General features: G+C 61.2%; 1 protein-coding gene across 10 annotated transcripts; it reads left to right on the forward strand.

The window, feature by feature from the left end:
- Window positions 1-461: 461 nt before the first annotated feature.
- On the forward strand, window positions 462-19,544 carry TNNT3 (troponin T3, fast skeletal type). 10 transcript variants are annotated; one of them, XM_054661879.2, is made up of 17 exons: window positions 464-604; window positions 3,683-3,717; window positions 3,874-3,887; window positions 4,381-4,398; window positions 5,932-5,949; window positions 6,106-6,126; window positions 7,322-7,333; window positions 7,547-7,561; window positions 10,644-10,662; window positions 13,305-13,350; window positions 14,561-14,677; window positions 14,771-14,848; window positions 15,172-15,285; window positions 15,386-15,495; window positions 15,669-15,759; window positions 17,803-17,843; window positions 19,276-19,544. In XM_054661879.2, exons 2-17 carry the CDS (start codon window positions 3,701-3,703, stop codon window positions 19,328-19,330), a joined length of 786 nt encoding a protein of 261 aa, XP_054517854.1. In that variant the 5' UTR covers window positions 464-604; window positions 3,683-3,700; the 3' UTR covers window positions 19,331-19,544. The 10 variants fall into 10 exon arrangements, with proteins under 10 accessions (XP_016775644.2, XP_054517854.1, XP_016775641.1 ...); XM_016920152.4 differs by lacking the exon at window positions 7,547-7,561 and having other exon boundaries at window positions 465-604; XM_054661880.2 differs by lacking the exon at window positions 7,322-7,333 and having other exon boundaries at window positions 465-604.
- Window positions 19,545-19,560: the final 16 nt, after the last annotated feature.

The following is a 19,560-nucleotide window of genomic DNA, read 5'->3' on the forward strand; positions in this document are numbered from 1 at the left end:
CAGTTCCATGGGGGGTCTCCGAGGCCTCAGGCTGCTTCCTCCCCGGTGGAGACAGCGAAGGGCCTGGGGCATTGGGCCGGGCGGCGGGAGGGGACCCCGGCTGTGCAGACCCTTTTCCTGGACAAATGTTTACTCCCACAGAACATCTCAGAGAGAAGGGGCGGGGGGGGGGTGGGAAGCCCGGCTCCGGGGACCCCCACACTAGTTTGGCCCAAAGAGAGCCTCGGCTTGGTGCCCCGGGGCCACCCAACACCTTCCTCCTCCCTCCTCAGCCCATCCAGAATGTACCCGCTGCTGGGAGTAAAAATAGCAGCTGACACCTCCTGGAGGCGGAGGGAGGACCTTGCCTCCTCCAAGCACGCCGTCTGCATCCTGGCCTCCTTCAGCCTCCTCCTCTGGCCATTCCTATACTTGGTAAGGGGCCTGCACGGGCATAGTCCCCCCCCAGCAAGACTCCGCACACACCCCGGCCACCCAGTCACTGGCCAATGGGCTCCTGGGAAGATCAAATGTCACTATAACACGAGGGTGTGAGCCGGGCGCCAGTGCCTGCAGCCGGTGCTGTCCACAGGGAGCTCCAGCCCTTCTCACACTCAACCCGCAGGTGGGTATAGGCAGGAGCGGCCACCCAGGACTGGGGCCGACGGGGCCTCCTGCGTGCGGGTGGACAGCCCCTCGTTCCAGGGACACTCTGGGGTCCTGGGGCGCTGAGGTCTCAGGTCCGTGTGGTGCCGAGCATCTTGAAGCATCATGGCTCGGAGCCCCCAGGTGGCTGCTCCAGTGTCCGGAGAGTCTGGGATGCGGACACGGTGGTGTGATGGTCTCAGCACCGGGAGGATGCAGAAGAAGGCAGAGTGTGGGAGGCCAGGAGGGGGCAAGTTGGGGCTCAGGGAAGCCCAGTGCTAGGGAGTGGCCTGAGGGTAGGAGGCAGAGAGGTGCGGGGTGTGAGCGGCAGGGAAGAGGCCGTGCAGGGGTGCTGCCAGGGCTTAGGTTGCCAGCTTGTGGTCGCCATGCAGACATTTGCCCGGGCCCGTCCTGGCCTTGCCATGCAGCTCTCGCACCTGGGCCTCCAACACCGCCATTTTGTAGAGACGAAAATGAGGACAGGAGGGCAGGGGCTCCTGTATGGCCAGCCCGAGTGCGTTGGGGTGGGGGCGTCTAAAGCCCACGCAGCCTTGGGGGCCAGCGTCTGGAGGTGCAGGACAGAAGTGGACAGGGGCTGGACTGGGGCAGGACGGGGCAGGAGTGAGGGGCTGGGCTTCATCGCTTCCCCTGGCTGGAGGCTGGAGAAGCTGGCGCTCGTAAGAGCCCCCACCCCCCCTCCCTGCCCTGGACACGGTCCCCCTGACTTGTGCCGTCTGATCAGGCCTTGGCTGCCCCTCCTGAAGTCCACAGAGGGACATGGGGCAAAGCAAAGGTTGGCTGGGTGGAGAACAGGTCTGGGGGCATGGTCAGGGCCACAGCAAGCGAGGGGCAGCGGCTTTTGCCTCCCCACCCTGCCCTGGCCCCGTCACCTCCCAAGGAGGGAAAGGTGGTGCATACGTGCCCGAAGAAACTGACCGCATAGGTTATTTTCATGCAGCCCCTCTGAGGCGGGCACTGACTGGACACCTGCTTTGCTTCTCAGCTGTTGAAATGCCATCCCCTGCCCCCAGCACACCCCTGCCACCAGCCCCTCCCCGCAACAGAGGCAATGACACAGGCCATACTGGGGGGAACAGAACAGCCTTGTGTTGCTTCCAGGCGCTCAGCAGAAAACCAGGTGCCTCAGTTTCCCCACTTGGAGAGTGGGCCTTTCCTGCCTCACGTTGGGAGGCCTTGAGGTCACCCTGCCTGGGGGTGTCGGGGCACCCATGTGACTCTGGCCTGGGGGGACAGGAGGGAAATATGAGGAGCTGGGGAGGGCCTGGGTGCCCGAGGGTGAGGGGGCAGCTGTGGGCCAAGGAGGGCTGAGCTGTCACACCCGCCTCACCCACGTCTTGGGTTTCTGGGCAGAAATGTCTTGCCTATTTCTGGACTCCTCAGCTGCCACTGGCTCCTTATAAATAACCCACCCCAGGCGAGGGCCACGCGGCCCCCATCTTGTGGCAGCCGACAGGTGTCAGCCCCGCCAGCGTCGGGGTGGGCACAGCAGGGCGGGGCCAGGCTCCGCTCCCTCCCTTCACTGACCCTCCTCCTCCTTACAGAGGATGGCCCTAGAGGAGTCTGTGGGGTTTGGGGCCTGAACCAGCTGGGAGGACAGCACGAGGGGCTGGTGGGCAGCCTGGGACTGGGTCACACCGGGGGCCTGGACAACACTGGCTGGTGGGGCTGAGGACTGAGGAGAGCCTGGCCCAGCCATGGCAGTTACAAGAGGCTTAACCTGAGGGGCAGCAGAGTCTCAGGAAGAGATTCTGGGATAGGAAAAAGCTACCCCCGTTGCCTGGAAGACAGCTATCTGCTGGGTAATTCTGCATGGAGCTTAAGTTGCTCTGGGAAAATTAACATTCTTGACAGAGGGTTTGGAAAACAGTTCCCACCTCAGCAGTGCAACGTAGATGCATTTTTAGCTGATGAACGTGTGTTTTTCTTATACAACACTCCCGGGGGGGCCGTAGCTATTGTCTTCGAGTAATCTGTACTGTGTTGTAATGAACTTTGTTTTCTAAAACCCTGGCCAACATGCCGGTGCAGCTGCTCAGAGCCTCCCCAGGCCTGGCCGCCCAGTGTGCACGGTGGCCAGCTCACAGAGAGACAGTCCCCAGCATGCTGGCCTGGCGCCACCACCGCACATGGACAGGGCGGCCAGTCCTGGGCACGGAGCTTCCCCTAGACAGGGACAGATCCAGAGCATCCCCGGGACCAGGGAAAGCGGCCACAGGGAGGGAAATGGGGGGGCTGTTCTGTGGGCTCCTGCAGTCCAAGTATGCCTTGTACAGAGCCCGGCCCGGGGGGGTGCACGGGAAGCAGCCCAGACCCAACCCAACGTGCTCTGGGGCTCAGCCTCAATGTTTTCAGGGGACAGGGGTAACAAGAAGGAACAGCTTCCCTGCTCTGTGATCTTGGAGGAGGGGTCCTCAGAGGGGTGTGGTGGGACACACTCTGGGCACCCCATAGGAAAACAGGCACAGAAGGGAGCTTTGGGCTCAAATAGGGAAGAGGGGTTCTCATGGGGAATGGTAGGGTGAGCAGAGTACTCATCTTGGGGAGCCAGTCTCGGTCATCCAGGGGCTCCCAGGGAGACCCCACCTACACCCACTGGGCAGAGAACACCCAGAGACAGGTTTCAGCTCCATCAGCGGGACCTTTCCAGTGTCTAGAGCGGGCTGGACGGTACACGGCCTGCATTCTGGATGACCCTCTTCAGGGGACGCCACGGAGAGGATGTCTGCCCTGGGTGGGGGTGGACGCCACGACCTTCCAACATCCCGTCCAGCTCCAAGATTCCAAGCTCCAGGCTGGAGCCAGGGCAGGAAGAGGGGACAGAGTCTGGGGCGCCAAGAGCTGGGAGAGGCCAGGAGCCCTGCAGAAAGCGGGGGCCCAAGGAGGTGGACTCACCCAAGGCCAGAGCTGGCCCCCAAACCCTGCCCACGGTCCCCCACAGCACTGCTCCAAGACCCCATCCCCCATCCTACACCCAGGCAGCTCGTAACTCTCTTTCCATCCTCTCTCTCTCTCTCTCTCTCTGAATCTCTCTCTGCAGAAACCACCCACCTTCACCATGTCTGACGAGGAAGTGTGAGTACCCAGCTGGTGGCTGCCCCCTGCCTGGCCCGGGACCCTGGCCCCTTGGCTTCTGTGGGGCTGGAGCATGCGCTATCTTGCACAAGTCCAAGCAAAGCCCAGCCTCACTACCTCTCTCTCTTTCTTTCTCTCTCTCTCCCTGCCCCACAGTGAACAGGTGGAGGGTAAGTGTAACAGCCGTTTTCTTTCTACTTCCTGCTCTAGAAGGAAGGGTCACACGTGGGCAGGGGGCTGGACTGTGCATACCCTGTGTCCCCTTGGCAGCCCTACATCAGCTGCATCCCATGGGTGGCTTCTGAGTGACCCCCGGAAAACAGCTGTCCGGCTGGGGGGCCTCGTCTTTTCCCCGACGTGTGGCCACATGGTCCTGAGGGGCCTGCAGGTCAGGCTCTGGGTCCTGTCTCTCCGCTTCTCTCATGCCCACTGTGGGTCGTGGGCATCCAGGACCCCTGAGCCCCCCAAAAGCCACCATCATCACCAGAGCCTCTGCCTTCCCCAGCACCTCCTCTGGGCCCGAGGACCCTTGATTCCACGCTGTTGGGCAGGGGCGGTCGCTGGCCTGTCCAGGGCCGGGACACACTGGCATGTCATCCTCCTCCTCCCTTCACGGGCTGCCCCTTCTAACGTGGTTCCCCTCTTTGTTCTGTCCCAATGCAGAGCAGTACGAAGAAGAAGGTAATGCTGGCAACCACCGGAAGCCCCCCCAGCCCCTCCTTGGAACTTAACCCCCCTCTCCTGTGTGGCGCTCACAGAACCCCCTCCCCAGGCTGCTCCAGGCCGCCTTGAGCTTGTCAATCAACCTTCCATCTTCCTCATCATTAGTCACTAACAATCACCATTCATCATTAATTAATGATAAATGAGGCCATCACTTAATTAACGATGAATGAGTCGTTAAATCATCACTAACCCCTGTCTCTTTAATCGATTAATATGCATTCACGATCCTTCATTAATCCTTCATCCTCTGTGTGCCATGGTGTGTGGAGTTTGCTGGGGCTGGTCATGAAGGCCTCATTCTCATTAACACCGGGTGACCCGCGTGCCCAGCGCTGCTGTCTCTCTGCCTCTCTCTCTATCTCTGCCCTCCCGGCATCTCAGAGTCTCTCCATCTCTCTCCAGTTCCTTTCCGTGTCTCTCTTGGCAACTTTGTCTCTCTGTGTGCCTGTGTATCTCTCAGCTTCTCTCTGTCTCTGTACCTTTCAGCCTCTTGGTCTCTGTCTCTCCCTGCCTCTCTCTCTCAGTCTCTGTCTTTCTTGGCCTCTCTGTCCCCATTTCTCCACCTCCACCTCCATCTCTGTCTCTCTGTGTCTCCATCCCTCCATGCCACCCCCCCACCCTGTGCTGTAACCCTGGGTGGAGCCTGGAGCCCCCTCCCTGTGCTGGCCAGGTGTGGTCTGTGGGCGTCTCCATCGTGCCCGGGCAGGCGTGGGCGGGTGTGGGCGCACCTGGGAACCGTGTGGGGTGGCGGTTCTCAGGCCGACGGCGCTGCCCTGGAATCCCTGGCACCCGCTCAACTGGGGAGCGCGTTCACGCAACCTTAGCAGGCAGGGCTGTCCTGTGAGGAGTCCTGAGTGCTATGTTTTGAAAATATTTTGAAAACACTTGGCTACCCTAACAACGTGAGCAAAACATTTATTTTTCTGCCGAAAAGGTGGAAAGACTCATTTCTGCGAGGGAAATATGGCACTGGGGAGCCATCTTTTCTCTTGGGGCAGCCACGTGGCAGGCCGGGAGGCCACGGAAGGGTCTTCATGCGACATGTCTCTGAAGACCCCTCAGTGCCAGCCTTGTTTCCGGGTGCACTCAGAGCCGGGGCTTCCCGCAGGCCCTGTGGGTTCTGTCCCCGTTCTCACTTGTGTCACCTGCAGAGCAGGACTTAACAAGGGCCCCTGTGCACAGGCGCCTCCAGGCATGGGAATACTAGGCCCCCAGGAGGGTGGGAGGGGCCTCAGAACCCCTCTCAGGGGCTGGGCCCAGCCCAGCTGACAGTGACCAGCTCTGCTGGTGGGAGTCTGTGCTCCCCGGGGCTGGCCAGAGATGCAGGACTGAGCCCCATCTTTCACCCCTGCCAAGCGAGCCCCAGGCCCTCTTCTCCCCGCCAGCCGGCCTCCTGTCCTTGCGGCCTGAGTACACTCTGATTACTGTCTCTGTTCCCTCTCTCCCCCAACCCCGCCTTCTCCTGCTCCTGGCTTCTCCGGCTCTCAGAGGAAGCCCAGGAGGAAGGTAAGTGGGGTCCAAGGCCCCGGCCCCCATGCCCACTCCCCAGCCTTCCCGCCCCACCCAACGTTGACCTCCACCCCGCCTCTAAGGATTGCTGTGTGCCCCTGTCTAACCCTCTCCTCTCTCCCCCTGCCACCTGCAACCCCCGGCTCTCCTCAGCTGCAGAAGTCCATGAGGAAGGTATGAGGACACAGGACTTCTTGTCCCCATGTGGGGCCCGGGGCCTGGCTGGAGCCCATGTGGGGGTGGGGGAGAGGGGGAGAGGGTGGGGAAGCCACGAGGTACCAGCCAGCCAAGGGGCCCCCACATGTGGCCCTAATGTAACCCACTAACCGCGGCCAATGCTTGACCAAAGAGAGAATGGGGTCTCGAGGGTGGGCCCCCTTCCCCACAGCCCCCCAGGCAGTAGGGCCAGGGACTCCCCAGGCAGGTGCAGGCTGGGCTGCTGTTCAGCAGGGTGTCCCCAAGCATGGGGCAGAGGGGACACGTAGGCCCACCCTAGTCCTCCACCCCAGGGTAGGCAGTCCAGAGCCCGTGGTGGCGTCAACCCCTGGGCCTGGCCAGGATGCCTGCCGCATCTTGGGACAGCACAGAGTGAGGGGAGAGAAGGCGGCTGGGGGCAGAACCCTGCAGCCTGGCACAGTGAGCTCCCTCGTGAGCATGCCCTCGTCAGCCCCCCAGGCCCCCTCACAGCCTTCTGCTATGAGACCCTTGAGGTGCACACAGGCTGGGAGCAGATGGGAGGGCTGGGGTCCCATGCCCAGATCAGCAGGCAGAGCCATCACTGGTGCCCAGGGCTGCCAGCACCCTTGGAGGGTGGAAAGAATTCCATCAGGGAAAGAACGAGTGGGCCCCCAGCGTTGGGATGGCAGGAAGTGGGGGTCCTGGGGATGCCTTCCATGGCCCATCCGTGGCTCTGCCTCCCAGGGCTACCAGCACTGCCTTTGTGGGCCCCTGGTGCCACCCGGCCAGGCTACAACCTCGCACATGGGCCTTGGTGCCCCGGCCAGAGGCACGGACACCCTTCTGGGGGCGCCCCAGGACAGACAGGGGATGGGGGCGAGCAAAGGAAGGCCCAGCCCCAGTACTGAGCCTGCTCCACCAAGGACAAGAGCCACAGCTCCCGGCCATCCTCTGAGCCTCAGTTTCCCCACCTGGGGTGCTCCCAGATGCTGAGAGCAGGGTTTGGGGACATGGGAGTGGGGCAGTGGCCGTGCCTGGGCTAACTCTGACCGTGTCTTGCTCGCTCCCCGCATGCACCCCACCCTCGGCCTCGAGTGGCGACGGCCGCTTTTCCATTAACCTCGGACCCTTCTCCATTGACCTCTGACCCGCGGTTTTGCCTCTTGTTCCGTGGCCTCCTTGGCCCATGAAGTTCATGAACCAGGTACGTGCATGACTTCAATGCCACATGGGCATGTGTGGCCATGTGGGGGGTGCAGGACCCAAGAAGGAACAAGAGGGGCCGCGTAACCCTGCACAGCCTGGCCTGCTCGCTCCGCCGCCTCGGCCCTGCCCACCCTCCTCTCTGCGCTGCCACCGCTCACACTGGTTCTCTCTCCCTCCCGCCCTTTCTGCCACCATGACGCTGCTTCTGCAGAGGAAGTTCAAGAAGGTACGCCAGTGCTCCCCAGCCTCCAGGCCAGAGTCTCCGTCCTCCCTTCTGTCCTCTCTTGCTTCCTCCCTCTTGCCCACCCCTTGTGACATTTGCCACCAACAACTGAACCCGTTCTGGCCTCTGGGCTGGGGACAGAGTGAGGACCCTGGCTTGGGAAGGGCTGGCCCGTGCAGTGCAGGCTTCCTCTGTGTCTCCCAGGCAGAGAGGATCAATTCCATAGCCTGGGGACAATGAGGCTCTTCCTGGGCTGCTAACAGGAAGGTGGGAGGTGGCGGTGGCCAGCCTTGAGGCCGAGGCAGAGCAGGCCTTGGGAGGACGGTGCTGGGGTCCACTGGGACCCTCTGGATCCACCAGGGTGGGGTGGGAAGAGCGCAGGAGAGGCCTCCACCCTGCCCCAGTTAGCAAGCCAGAAGCGGGAAGGTAGGGAGGGGTGAGGTGGAAGGGAGGGTGGAGGGGCAAGTGGAGTGAAGCAGAAAGGCAGGCTGAGGCCCAAGGTGGGGACGCTGGGGACCCGGAACAGCCAGGGGCCATGCGTGCAAAGGCCCAGTCAGGTCCCAGCATCCCACCCATTGCCTGGGCCCGAGCCAGACACACCCGGAGTGAGGAGGCCCCCTGGGTGGGCCTGCCCTCCCTGGTAGTGGGGCCGGCTGTACTGGGTGGAGGTCAGAGAGCTGCACATTCAAGTCAGGGGCCCCAGCTGGGGAGCGCTTCTCAGCTCCCCCCGTTCACGGGCCGTGGGGCTGAGGGGCTCCTCCCTGCTGGGCCTGAGCTCTTGCGTGACTCGAGCCTCGGAGAGGCCCCTGGACAAGAAGGGACATGCTGGGAGGGGGATGGGACTCCAGCCATGCAGGGAGGTGTCCAGGAGATAGCCTGTGGGGATGACAGGGTTGCTGGGCCGCTCTGGAACCAGCACTGAGGCCAGCGGACAGACAGACAGCAGGGCAGGGTGGGGCAGGAGCAGAGGAGGCAGGGCCGCAGGACAGCTTTTGCCGCTTGGCTGTGTGCTCAGCCTCCCACCCGACCTCGCCCTCCTCCCTGGCCGGCCTTCCCACCCGGAGGGGCTCCTCAGCCACGCACTGCGTCCAGCAAAACCACTAAGTCAGGGAGGCCAGGGCGGGCAGCCCATTCATCGTCCTCACCACGCTGTTCCTTCCGGGCCCTTGGTTGGAACGCTCAGGATGCCCCACCGCTCACTCCCGGTGCACATGCGCCCCAAGGCATCCGGAACGGGTGACCTCAGGCCCACCTGCAAAACCAAGAGCGCTGGCGGGCTCTCTGTGGTGTGCAGGGGGCTCCCAGGCAACCGAGGTATCTGCCAGCGAGGAGGACTCAAGGACCAGTGCACCCCAGGCCAGGCACTGGCAAGGCAGGACCCCCACCTCCGGGCCCAGGCCTGCTGGCCTTAGCCAAGTGCAGGGGACAGCGCTGGGTCAGACTCGGAGGGCCGAGGGCATCGTGTGTCAACGGCCTTGCTGCCACCTAAGGCCCAGAGCAGGGACTGAAGGGACAGGATGGGCGGGTGCCACTAGGCCAGCGGCAGACCCCCCTCCTGGGCCCCAGCTGGGCCAGGCCAGCCAGGTCCACCCCAGGGTCTAGGAGCAGAGTGTATCCTAAAGGAAGCCACCCCTTATTAGAGTGACCAGGGCAGGCCAGGCAGACCCCAGAGGTGGCCAGGGAGAGGTAGCAGGGGGTCCCAGAGGGGCCCAGTCTCAGGACAGCAGCCATGTGGCAGTCAGAGGGCAAGCCCCAGGGAGGTCAGGGATGAGCGTGCCTGGGCTCCTGGCCTGTGGATGGGGGCTGTGGTGGACATTCCGGACTCAGGCGGGGGCTCCTGGGGCTGAGACCAGCAAGGAGTTAGACATCACGTTGCCGGCAGAGGCTCCTGAGGCCTGAGGGCTGTAGTCATTCCATGAACTGCTGGGTTCCACCCAGTAACACAGCCTTTACAGGCAGGGGTCAGGCTCCGGGAAGCACAAAGCAAAGGGGCTGCACCCACCCCAGCTGCAACGCCCTCTTGGTGGAGAGGGTCTCAGATTCCAAGGTTGGCCCTGCCAGACCCAAGAGGACAGACCGGGGGGACAGATGAGACCCAGTGCCCTTAGCCCCCCACCTTGCCCCGCAAGGTCCCCGTGTCCCTCCTATTCTCCACTAGGTCTTCCAGGCAGGAGCTCCACTGGGCACCCAGCCCCTTCCACCCCCTCCCCAGGCATTGATTCACCGGCCCCAGCTTGGGGCACTTGTAGGGCCCCGCAGGCACACCCTGGAGAAGAGAGTGTCCGAGTGAGAGGGGTGGGCCCCTTGCCCGCCACAGGCCCCTTGCCCACTGCTCCCCCGCAGCCGCGCTGGCTTTTCTCTTGCATGTGTGCTTGTGCCTTTTGCCACCTGGAAGACACCGCAGAGGAGGACGCGGAAGGTAAGGGCCCGTCCCCGCCGCCGGAGGTGCAGGACCCTGGCTCTAGCCGACGCGAGGGAAAGAGGACAGGCTGGGGTCTCTCGCTGCCCTGCCTCCTCCTCCCTCTGTCCTCTTTCTCTTCCCCTGGCACGGGGGCCTCGGAGGGCCAGGCCTTGCTGCTCCGCACGGTGCCGCTGGGGTCGAGCTGCCAGGGCCTCGCGGGTGCCACCGCTCCGAGCTTCTGCCACACAGCAGAGGGGGAGTAAGCGGGACCAGCCAGCAGTGCCAGAGCCCGGGCCGGGCACGCCCCCCTCCCCTTTCTCCCAAGCCCCTTTCCTCCCAATCTTCTTCCCGAGCTCCTGTCCTCTTTCCTCCGTCTCCTCCCTTCCCAGCCTTCAAGGACGCGGCCTGTCTCGCTCCTATTTCTTCCCTACCTCTTCCTCACCCTTCCTCCTGGCCCCAGGCCCTGAGCTCTTCCCCTCCGACCCTGCCAGGGGCTTTTGCAGGCCTAGAGCAGAAACAGGACCCTCTTGTTTCTGGGGGTTGGGGGTACGCCCAGCTGAAAAGGACGGCGGCCTTCAGTGAAGGGGAACCCAGGGCTGCAGGCCGCCCAGTCTCACCCAGGCTGTCTCTCTCCCTCTCCCCACGCTGGTGTCCCTCTCCCCACGCTGGTGCTGTGTGGACCAGAGGAGAAACCGAGACCCAAGTGAGTGTGGGGTCCTGGCAGGCCCAGTGCCGAGTGTGTTCTGGGGTGGGGGTGGTCAAGTGAGTGTGGGGTCCTGGCAGGCCCAGTGCCGAGTGTGTTCTGGGGTGGGGGTGGCCAAGTGAGTGTGGGGTCCTGGCAGGCCCAGCGCCTCGTGTGTTCCGTGGTGGAGCTGGAGGAGAGGGCCAGGGCCAGATGCCTGGAGCCTGCATTCGGAGGGATGCTCAGAGCGCAGGGTGGGAGGGATGAGGGTCACCTGGGAGATGGGCTTGGGAGGCCCAGCAGGGTGTGATTTTGCCCAGGGTCATCCAGTGCAGACAAGGAGGGCTTCCTGTAGGAGGAGGCTACAGACGAGTAAGGAGGGAGGAGAGGTGGGTGGGAGAGAGTCGAGGAAGGAAGGCGGGGCAGCTGGTGCAGGGAGTCTGGCCACCGCAACACCCCATGGCCTTCGGGGGACCACACCAAGCCCCGCCATACTTCTAGGACTCCCAGAGTCCTAGATTGAAAAGCGACAGGAAAGTGAGTCCGGAAGTGGAGAAAGGTGGGGGACTCAGCCCAGAAACCCACTTCAGAATGACACCTTGACGGTGTCCAGAAGAGCTCACTGTGCAGGGGCCCCTGCTCCCCTTTGGGGCAGAATTCAGAGGAGCTTGTCCTCATCGCACCTGCTTGTGAGCACTTTGTGGGTTGGTTTTTTTAATGCAGCTCTTCAGACTTTTCTGCTTTTGATCAGTATTCACCAGCCACAGCACTCGCTACGTGATTCACCCTTTTATCTCTCGAGTGCTCTTGCCTGCGTGTTGCTCTGTGCGAAGTGGAATCTTAGAGCATCTTGACACACACTCACTGTTGGCTCCCACTTGGGGAGCATTACAGATTCTCAGAAGAGTGAGAACATCTGAAGGGTACAGCCAGCATATTCCCACCCTTTGCACTGTATTTTTCAGTGATTTTAAGTACAGTAATGCCGGATCATGAGATATTTTCTCATTTTAGAAAAATTGTTTGTGTTTTCATTATGAAAATAAGACACCTCATGAAAGAAAATTTGGAAAATATATAAAAGTCAAATGAAGAAAAAACGTCATCTATAATTCTCCCACCCAGCCAGCCAGACTGTGGAAAAGAGCAGAAAGAAATAAAAAGCCTTATTTCTTCCTTTTTTCCATGCATAGCGCTTGGAAAAAAAAGATTTAAAGTCGGCCCTGTTTTTCAAACATCATACCGTCTCTACGGCCTTGAATTCTGCTTTTTTTAAAATTTAGCACTATTCATAAGTATTTTTCCATGTTTTTACACAGTCTTCTTAAATATTTTGAATGGCCACATAATATTCCATCAATTGGACAAACCATAATTTTCCTAACCATTCCCCTATTGCAGGCTTTCCCCAATATTTTACTATCATAAATAACGCTGGTTGGAAAGCGTTTTCCGTCTTTAGGGTTATTTCCGTAGGCCACATTCCCAGAACTGGAATTACTGGGTCAAAGAGTATGAATGTTCTTAAGGCTTTGACATCCACTGCCAAATTGCTTTCCACAAGGGCCTGGCCAACGCCGTCTCCTACGTGGGATGTGAGCGGGTCTGTGTCCCACACCCTCCTCACCCAGGGACAGGAACGTGCTTTTACATTACAGCCTCTGATGGATGAGAAACGGTACCTCATGATTCTTTGGCTTTGCGCCCTAACAGTCACTCGGGGCCAGCGTTTCCCTGAGTTTGGGATGGGTCGTCTCTTCTCTGAGAACTCGTAGCTACGGCCATTGCTCATTTGTCTCCTGGTGGAGGAATCTCTGTGTTTTCTTAGTCATCAGTTTGCATAAGGATATAAGTCTTCTCTGTATTTGCTGAAAATTTTTTTTAGTCTTTTTTTTTTTTTGCCTTTCCATTTTCCGTTTTTTTTTTTTTTTCACATACATACGTTTTTCATTTGCGTGGTGTCATCTGGCCTTCTTTCCCTTAGAGGCACCTTCTGGTGCTCCTGAGCTTAGGAAACCCTTTCCTGCTCCAGTTTCTGATTGATACTTAGTTCCACTTTCTTCTATGGTTTGTTGGAAAAAATTGTTGTTGTTTTAACTCTTTGCTGCATCTGGAATGTATTGGTGAGAGGAGGGGACTGCACACCCAGCCGGAGAGGGGGCCTCATTTCCCCTTCAGATTGCTTTCTTCCCAGCCCCCTCTCCTCCTTCCTTTGGGCCCCCAGAGAGAAAGATGAAAGAGGGGCTGGGGAAAGGCACAGGCTCGCAGCAGCCATTCCTGCCCAGGGAGGCCACTGCCACCCACAGTGGCCATAGCTTCTCACCCGACATGGCTGCATTTGTTTATCTGTTTGAGGAGGAAACAGAGGTGCCCTCCCTGGTAGCTGGGGTGCAGTGACATTGCAATGGCCGGAAGCCAAAAGGCAGACGGTGGCGCTGGAAGCGGAAGCCTTCTTGAGGGGCACAAGCCACTCTCAGGATGGTGGTCTACAAACCTCATAAGAATAAAGCTGGGGCAAACGTGCCACTAGGCGGGCATCCTTGGCTGGGGGCCAGAGCAGGAGGGCACCAGGGTCAGCAGGGGCCAGCGGGGAAAGCGCCAGGCTGACCCTCTGGGGTGGGTCTCCGGGTCTCTGCTCACGGGCCTCTCTGTCTCCTCTCCAGACTCACTGCTCCTAAGATCCCAGAAGGGGAGAAAGTGGACTTTGATGTAAGTTTACAGGACTCTGGTTAACATGGCCACAGTTTCCCCACACCCCAGCTTTTGGGCTCTAGGCCTCAGAAGGTCACTTCCTCCCAAGTAGCCAGAGCCGGGGCCTCCTGGGTCCGGGCAATTCTACCATAACTTATTCCTGGGCCAGAGGAAACCCCTCTAAGAATAAGCATCTCTCTTCCCTTCTCCTCCATCTATCCTTCTATCAATCCATCCACCCACCCACGTAAGCTCCTACCCATTCACCTATCCATTCATACACCCACCCACCCACCCATCCACTCAACCATCTATCCATCCATTCATCCACCCAACCACCCACCTACCCATCCATCTCTCCATCCATCCATCCATCCATCCATCCTGCCTTACTTCCATCCATCCAACCAGCCACGTATCCACTCACCCATTCATCCATCCATCCACCCACCCAACCACCCATCCATACCCTCACCCACCTATCCACTCACTCATCTCTCCACTCACCTACTTGCTCACCCACCCATCCACCCATCCATCCATCCATTCATACCACTCATTCATCTACTCATCCATCCATCGATCCATCTATCATCCACTCACATAACCATCCACTCATCCACCCTCCCACCCACCCACCCATTCACCCATTCATCCTCCCATCCACCCACCCACCCACTCACCCACCATCCACTCATCCTCTACCATTAATCCACATAATCATTCCTCCACCCATCTACCTATCCATCCATTCATCCATCCATCCATTTCTCCAATCATCCATCTATCCACCCAGTCATCTGTCTCCATCCTCTCTCACTCATCCACCCATCCATCAGTTCATCTGTTCACATGCCTATCTATTTATCCAACAATTTCTCTCACTCTGCAGTCTTCTCTCTGCCAGGCCCATGCAGGGCATCTCTGAGGATGATGACAGAGCCAAGTCAGGGCCAGTCCATCCTAAGGATGCTGAGGACCTTATGGCTGGGCACCATCCTTGCTGTGTGGCTCAGGAATCAGGCCACCCTCGGCCCCTATGAGGATAGCAGCCATGGCAATGTGGAGAAGGCAAAACATTCCTTGCCACTTGCCATTTTCATGGTGGCCAAGGGAGTCAGGGCTTCTCTGCTGGGGCCAGGGAAGGGACCTCTTGCTGCAAGGCAGGCCAGGCAGGGCAGAGGTTGGAGAGAGGGGTGGGGCTCACGCCCACTGCCCCTGCCCACAGGACATCCAGAAGAAGCGTCAGAACAAAGACCTAATGGAGCTCCAGGCCCTCATCGACAGCCACTTTGAAGCCCGGAAGAAGGAGGAGGAGGAGCTGGTCGCTCTCAAAGACAGAATCGTGAGTGGGGCAGTTCAGGTTGCAGCAGGGGCTGGTGGACTCCCTTGGAGGAGCCGGGGACAGGGCTGAGCAGACCCCCTTCTCTGGCTGCAGGAGAAGCGCCGTGCGGAGAGAGCGGAGCAGCAGAGGATTCGTGCAGAGAAGGAGAGGGAGCGCCAGAACAGACTGGCGGTGAGGGCACCATCCGCACTGCTGCCTCATGAGCGAATGAGCCCCAGGCCCAGAGAAATGCAGGGGGCTGAGGCCTTCCTCCTCCCGGGGTTCCCATTGTCATTGGCCAATGATCAGAGCCACTGGCTAAGGCCCCGGTGCCCTGCAGAACCCCTCGCCAGAAAACAAATCCTGGCCAAGACCTGGAGCTTCCTTCCAGATAGTTCTAAGCCCAGGGTGGGCCCTTCCAGACAGCTCTAAGCCCAGGGTGGGTCCCTAAAGCCTGCCCAGAAAGCATAGCCCTCTCTCCATCCCCGAGCATCTTGGGGATGGGGTCTCCACAGGAGGAAAAGGCCAGAAGGGAGGAGGAGGATGCCAAGAGGAGGGCAGAGGACGACCTGAAGAAGAAGAAAGCTCTGTCTTCCATGGGAGCCAACTACAGCAGCTACCTGGCCAAGGTGTGTGCCGCTGCTGGGAGCACGGTGGCAGCCTTCAGTGTGGGCTACGCCCTGTGCCCTCCTGAGACCAGGCCCCTCTCTTTGGGCCTGTCCCCTACAGGCTGACCAGAAGAGAGGCAAGAAGCAGACGGCCCGGGAAATGAAGAAGAAGATTCTGGCTGAGAGACGCAAGCCGCTCAACATCGACCACCTCGGTGAAGACAAACTGAGGTGAGGGGTGGGTGTTGTGGGGCTCAGCCCCACGGGGTGGCCCCTGCAGGAGCTGCCGACTGCTCCTCAGGCTGCCAAGGACCGTGCTCCCCAGTGGCTGCAGGAGGACTCCAGGGGCCTGGCCCTGCCTTTGGGGCTTATTCAACGAAGCCTCACCACTTCCTCTGCCCCAGGGACAAGGCCAAGGAGCTCTGGGAGACCCTGCACCAGCTGGAGATCGACAAGTTCGAGTTTGGGGAGAAGCTGAAACGCCAGAAATATGATGTGAGTCCCGGCACCTCCGGCCCTGGGGCCCTAGCGGCTTTCACTCACCAGCAGAGCAGCCACCTCCCTGCGTCCCTGCCAAACTCTGGACCTGCCCACCCCAGGGACCTGGACCCTGAGAGGCCCAAACAGGCTGTTGCCACGGACCCCTGGCTGAGGCTGCTTTCCTGCTGGGGACTGTGGCCAGAGCCCGTCCTCCTGGCTGGCCATGCAGCACCCTGAGCGATGAACCTGGCCCCTTTGGGCGGCCTTGGTTACCCCTGCCAAAAGGACTGTCGTGGCAGAGCAGCCATGGCCAAGTGGACTCAGGGTTCATTTTCGGAGCCCCTTTAAACTTATAGAAAGTCCCCATCATCACCCAGCTCGGCCCTGGGGCACCGAGTCCGTCTGGTGTGGGGTGTCCTTTCCACAGAGACTCCTCCACAAACCCAGACTCTGGCTTCCACCAGGGCCCTGGACACCTGCTTCCTCAGGGCAGACAGAGAGGGGTGACACACTGCACCCTGTGGCTGGGAAAAGGGGCCTGGGACTGTGCCCGTCTGGGACGGAGCAGAGCCACCATCCCATGCAGGCACTATCGCCGCAGGCAAAGCTGGGACTGGGGAAGGCAGCCTGCCCGGGCGGCCTCAGGGACTGGGGTACAATGTGGGACCTAGGGTGGAAGCCAAGCTGCTTCCCACCCTCCCAAACACCCGTTTGGGCTCCAGGGGCGAGGGGTGAGGGGCGCAGCCATGGGTGATCCGCGTGCTCGGGGCAAATGCAGACACTCCAGCATCACCATCAGGGCCACGATGTCCACCCTCCAGCTCCGCCAGAGGCCCCAGGGGAGGGCGGCTGTGCCCACGGGGCTTGTGCTCTACCCAGGTGCGGCGGGTGTGGGGCGACCAGTCCAAGCCAGCCGGGCAAATCCGAGCTCCTTCTCGGGGGTTCTGGGCAGGCCACCTGTTCCACCTGAGCTACCACGAGCTCCCCTCCGACAGAGGCAGGGCGATTACACTCCCTCCCAGAGCTGTCCCCAGGGGGTCCAGGCATGAGGGACAGCCCTGACCTCACCCTTGGGGCTCTCCCAGAGGGGCTGGCCCTGAGATGGGCATCACGGCACAGGACCCAGGCCCTTCCCATGCTGTGTTCCCAGAGCGGAGTCAGGGACCCACTGGCTTTGGATAGATGCAGCCATAGCGGGCCCCCAGGGGCTCCAGAGCCTGGAGGGCCATCACCAGGCCAAGCTAGCCCACAGCGGGGCCTCGATGCCCCAGCCGCCCATCCAGCCTTGTAACCATCTTGGTCTTTCTAGATCATGAATGTCCGGGCCAGAGTGCAGATGCTGGCCAAGTTGTAAGTAGCCGGGTCCGCCCTGGGCCAGGCCCGTGGGTGTGCGCTGCACGGTGAGGTGAACCTCTCGCATGGCAAAAACCTGGATCGCTCAGGATGCTGGCGGCAGGGGGCCTGGAGCCTTCCTCCCGCCCCCGCCCTCCCCTCGTGCCTGCAGCCGGGGGCTTCCCAGTGGCCGCTGCCCTGTTGGCAAGCGAGGAAGGGCCCCCACCTTCCCAGGAGCTCCGCCTCAAGCCAGCAGCGGCCACAGAGTGCCCCTGGGCACAGGCACGAGGGCGGGAGCGGCTGGCCCAGGAGCAGCAGGGCCGCTCGGAGCTCTGAGCTCAGCGGCTGAGGGGAGCTGGAGCTGAGAAGGAGGGGTCCGCAGGCCTCACCTGCAACCCCTCCCCGGCCCCATCCGTGCTCCGTACCCCCTGCCCCACATCCTGCCGCAGGCTGAAGGTAAGTGGCCAGCTACGGGCTGCTGTGTGTGGCAGTCCAGGCCAGTACAGGCTGGCGAGAGTAAGTCCAGGCACGAGCCCAGGGGCAACGGGACGGTGTCCCCCTGCACAAGGAGCCAGGAGACAGTAAGGGAGCCGAGGAGCCCTCATGGGGGCCCAGCAGCCCTGGGTCGCGCAGCCCAGCCCACCCTGCGGTGGAGACAGGCCTTCACCCAGTACACGCAGGCCTGGCCCTCGGGTCGTCGCAGTGAGTCACTCATGTTGTTCACAGATCACCACGCTCAGGAGCCGCATTGACCAGGCCCAGAAGCAGTGAGTAGCCCTGCCGTCCTCGCTCCGCACTGGGCACAGGGGCCCTTGGGGCCAGCCGCTGTAGCCAGTCCCTAACAAGGGCCGGTGGTGGCTGGCCTCGGCAGGGCAGTAACGAGACTAACCCGGCCAGGCCGCCCGGGCCAGCATGCACAGGCCTGTGGCCAGGGACCCGGAGCCTCCTCCCTCTCCTGCACGCAGGGGAGCCCTGGGGGATGGCAGAGTCAGGAGGAGGGATCCCAGTGGGGCTTGCCTGTCACGCCCTCGCCCCGAGTCTGGCACTGGCTGCAGGGAGAGGGCAGCCAGGGGACCCCTAGAAGGGGCTACTCGGGAGGCCTTTGGTGTGGCCAACCTGGGCCCCAGGGTATCCCGCCAGTGTCCCACCCTCCAAGGGGACCTAGGACAGGGAAGTAAGCAGTCAGGGCTTCATCACCAGCCCCTCTGTGACGCTGGGCAAAATCATGGACTCCTCAGGATGGTGAAACCTCGTCCATAAAATCATGTCCCTGGGGGCTGTGGGATCCCTTGACACAGCTACTCGACCACCTGCATGGGGCTGCACCCAGCGTGCCCCCGGCGATGCCACGCTGGGGATCCTGTCATGGAGCCCAGCTGCACAGCCAGTGCCATTTCCCCAAGGATCGCAGTGTTCGGGGGCTACTTGGAGTTTCGATGTTTTCTGGGATTCTTCCCCCTCCTCCTGTAGCCCTGGCTTCCCTGCGGCGCCCAGGGCAGGCTCCTCCGTGGTGCACGTGACCTCACGGCCTCCCTGTTGTGCCGTCAGGGGTCATTGCAGGCCCCTCTGAGGGTGGGCAGTCGGTGTGGTGTGCATGTGCCTGCGTGTATGCATGTGTGCATGTGCTGAGGGTGCCCAGGAATGTGTGTGAGGGCACGGCCTTTGCCAGCCAGGTGTCCTGCTGAGCAGCCGCGTCTGAATGGGGCCGGCCTCGCAGGCCGAAGCACTCCTGTCCTCCACCCGCCTTCGTCCCTCACCCGCACCCAGCTCCTCCTGGCTCGTGGCCACATGAAGACCTCAGACAAATGGGGCAGGCTCCTGGGCCCCTCAGAGGCCACCGTCTGGAGGGGCATGAGCTCTTTCAAGGCCAAGCGTCTAGGATTATCATTATCTGCTAAGACAGTCTTCCCCAGCTCGGGGGTCTGTCTGCAGTGGTACCTCAGGCAAAGAAAGGAGGACAGAGGGAGGGTGCCCCGGGCTCACGTGCCAGCCCCCTAACCACACTAACGACCTAGGCCCGCCAGGCACAGGTGAGTGGGCACTGCCTGGACTGAAGCTGGGTGTGCACCGCAAGCTTGGGCCGGGCCTGTGCCCTGAGAGCAGCCTGGGGTCGGGCTGAGAGTCTGCCCAGGGTGGGGGACCAGGAGGGGCATGGCCAGAGGCCCTGACCCTGAAGGATCACTTGCTTCCCATTTGCAGCAGCAAGAAGGCTGGGACCCCAGCCAAGGGCAAAGTCGGCGGGCGCTGGAAGTAGAGAGGCCAGAAAGGCCCCTCGAGGCAGAGACCCTCCGCCCTCTTGCACACCAGGGCCGCTCGTGGGACTCCACACCCTCCAGCCCCCACAATCCTGTCAGGGGCTCCCTGACAATCCTGGGGGTGGAGAGGCCATCCCGGGGCGTCCCCCGCGTCTGTGTCCTTGCTGCCTTCATCCCCTGGGGCCTGTGAATAAAGCTGCAGAACCCCCTTCACAGTCTGTACTTGCTT

Source organism: Pan troglodytes, chromosome 9 (assembly GCF_028858775.2).
Source record: "Pan troglodytes isolate AG18354 chromosome 9, NHGRI_mPanTro3-v2.0_pri, whole genome shotgun sequence".
Lineage (NCBI taxonomy): Eukaryota > Metazoa > Chordata > Mammalia > Primates > Hominidae > Pan > Pan troglodytes.

Coding starts and splice junctions, on each gene's coding strand:
- TNNT3 (XM_054661879.2), top strand. Junction 13,351..14,560: donor GGGAGAAAGTGGACTTTGAT/GTAAGTTTACAG, acceptor CCCTGCCCACAG/GACATCCAGAAGAAGCGTCA. Junction 15,286..15,385: donor ACAGCAGCTACCTGGCCAAG/GTGTGTGCCGCT, acceptor TGTCCCCTACAG/GCTGACCAGAAGAGAGGCAA.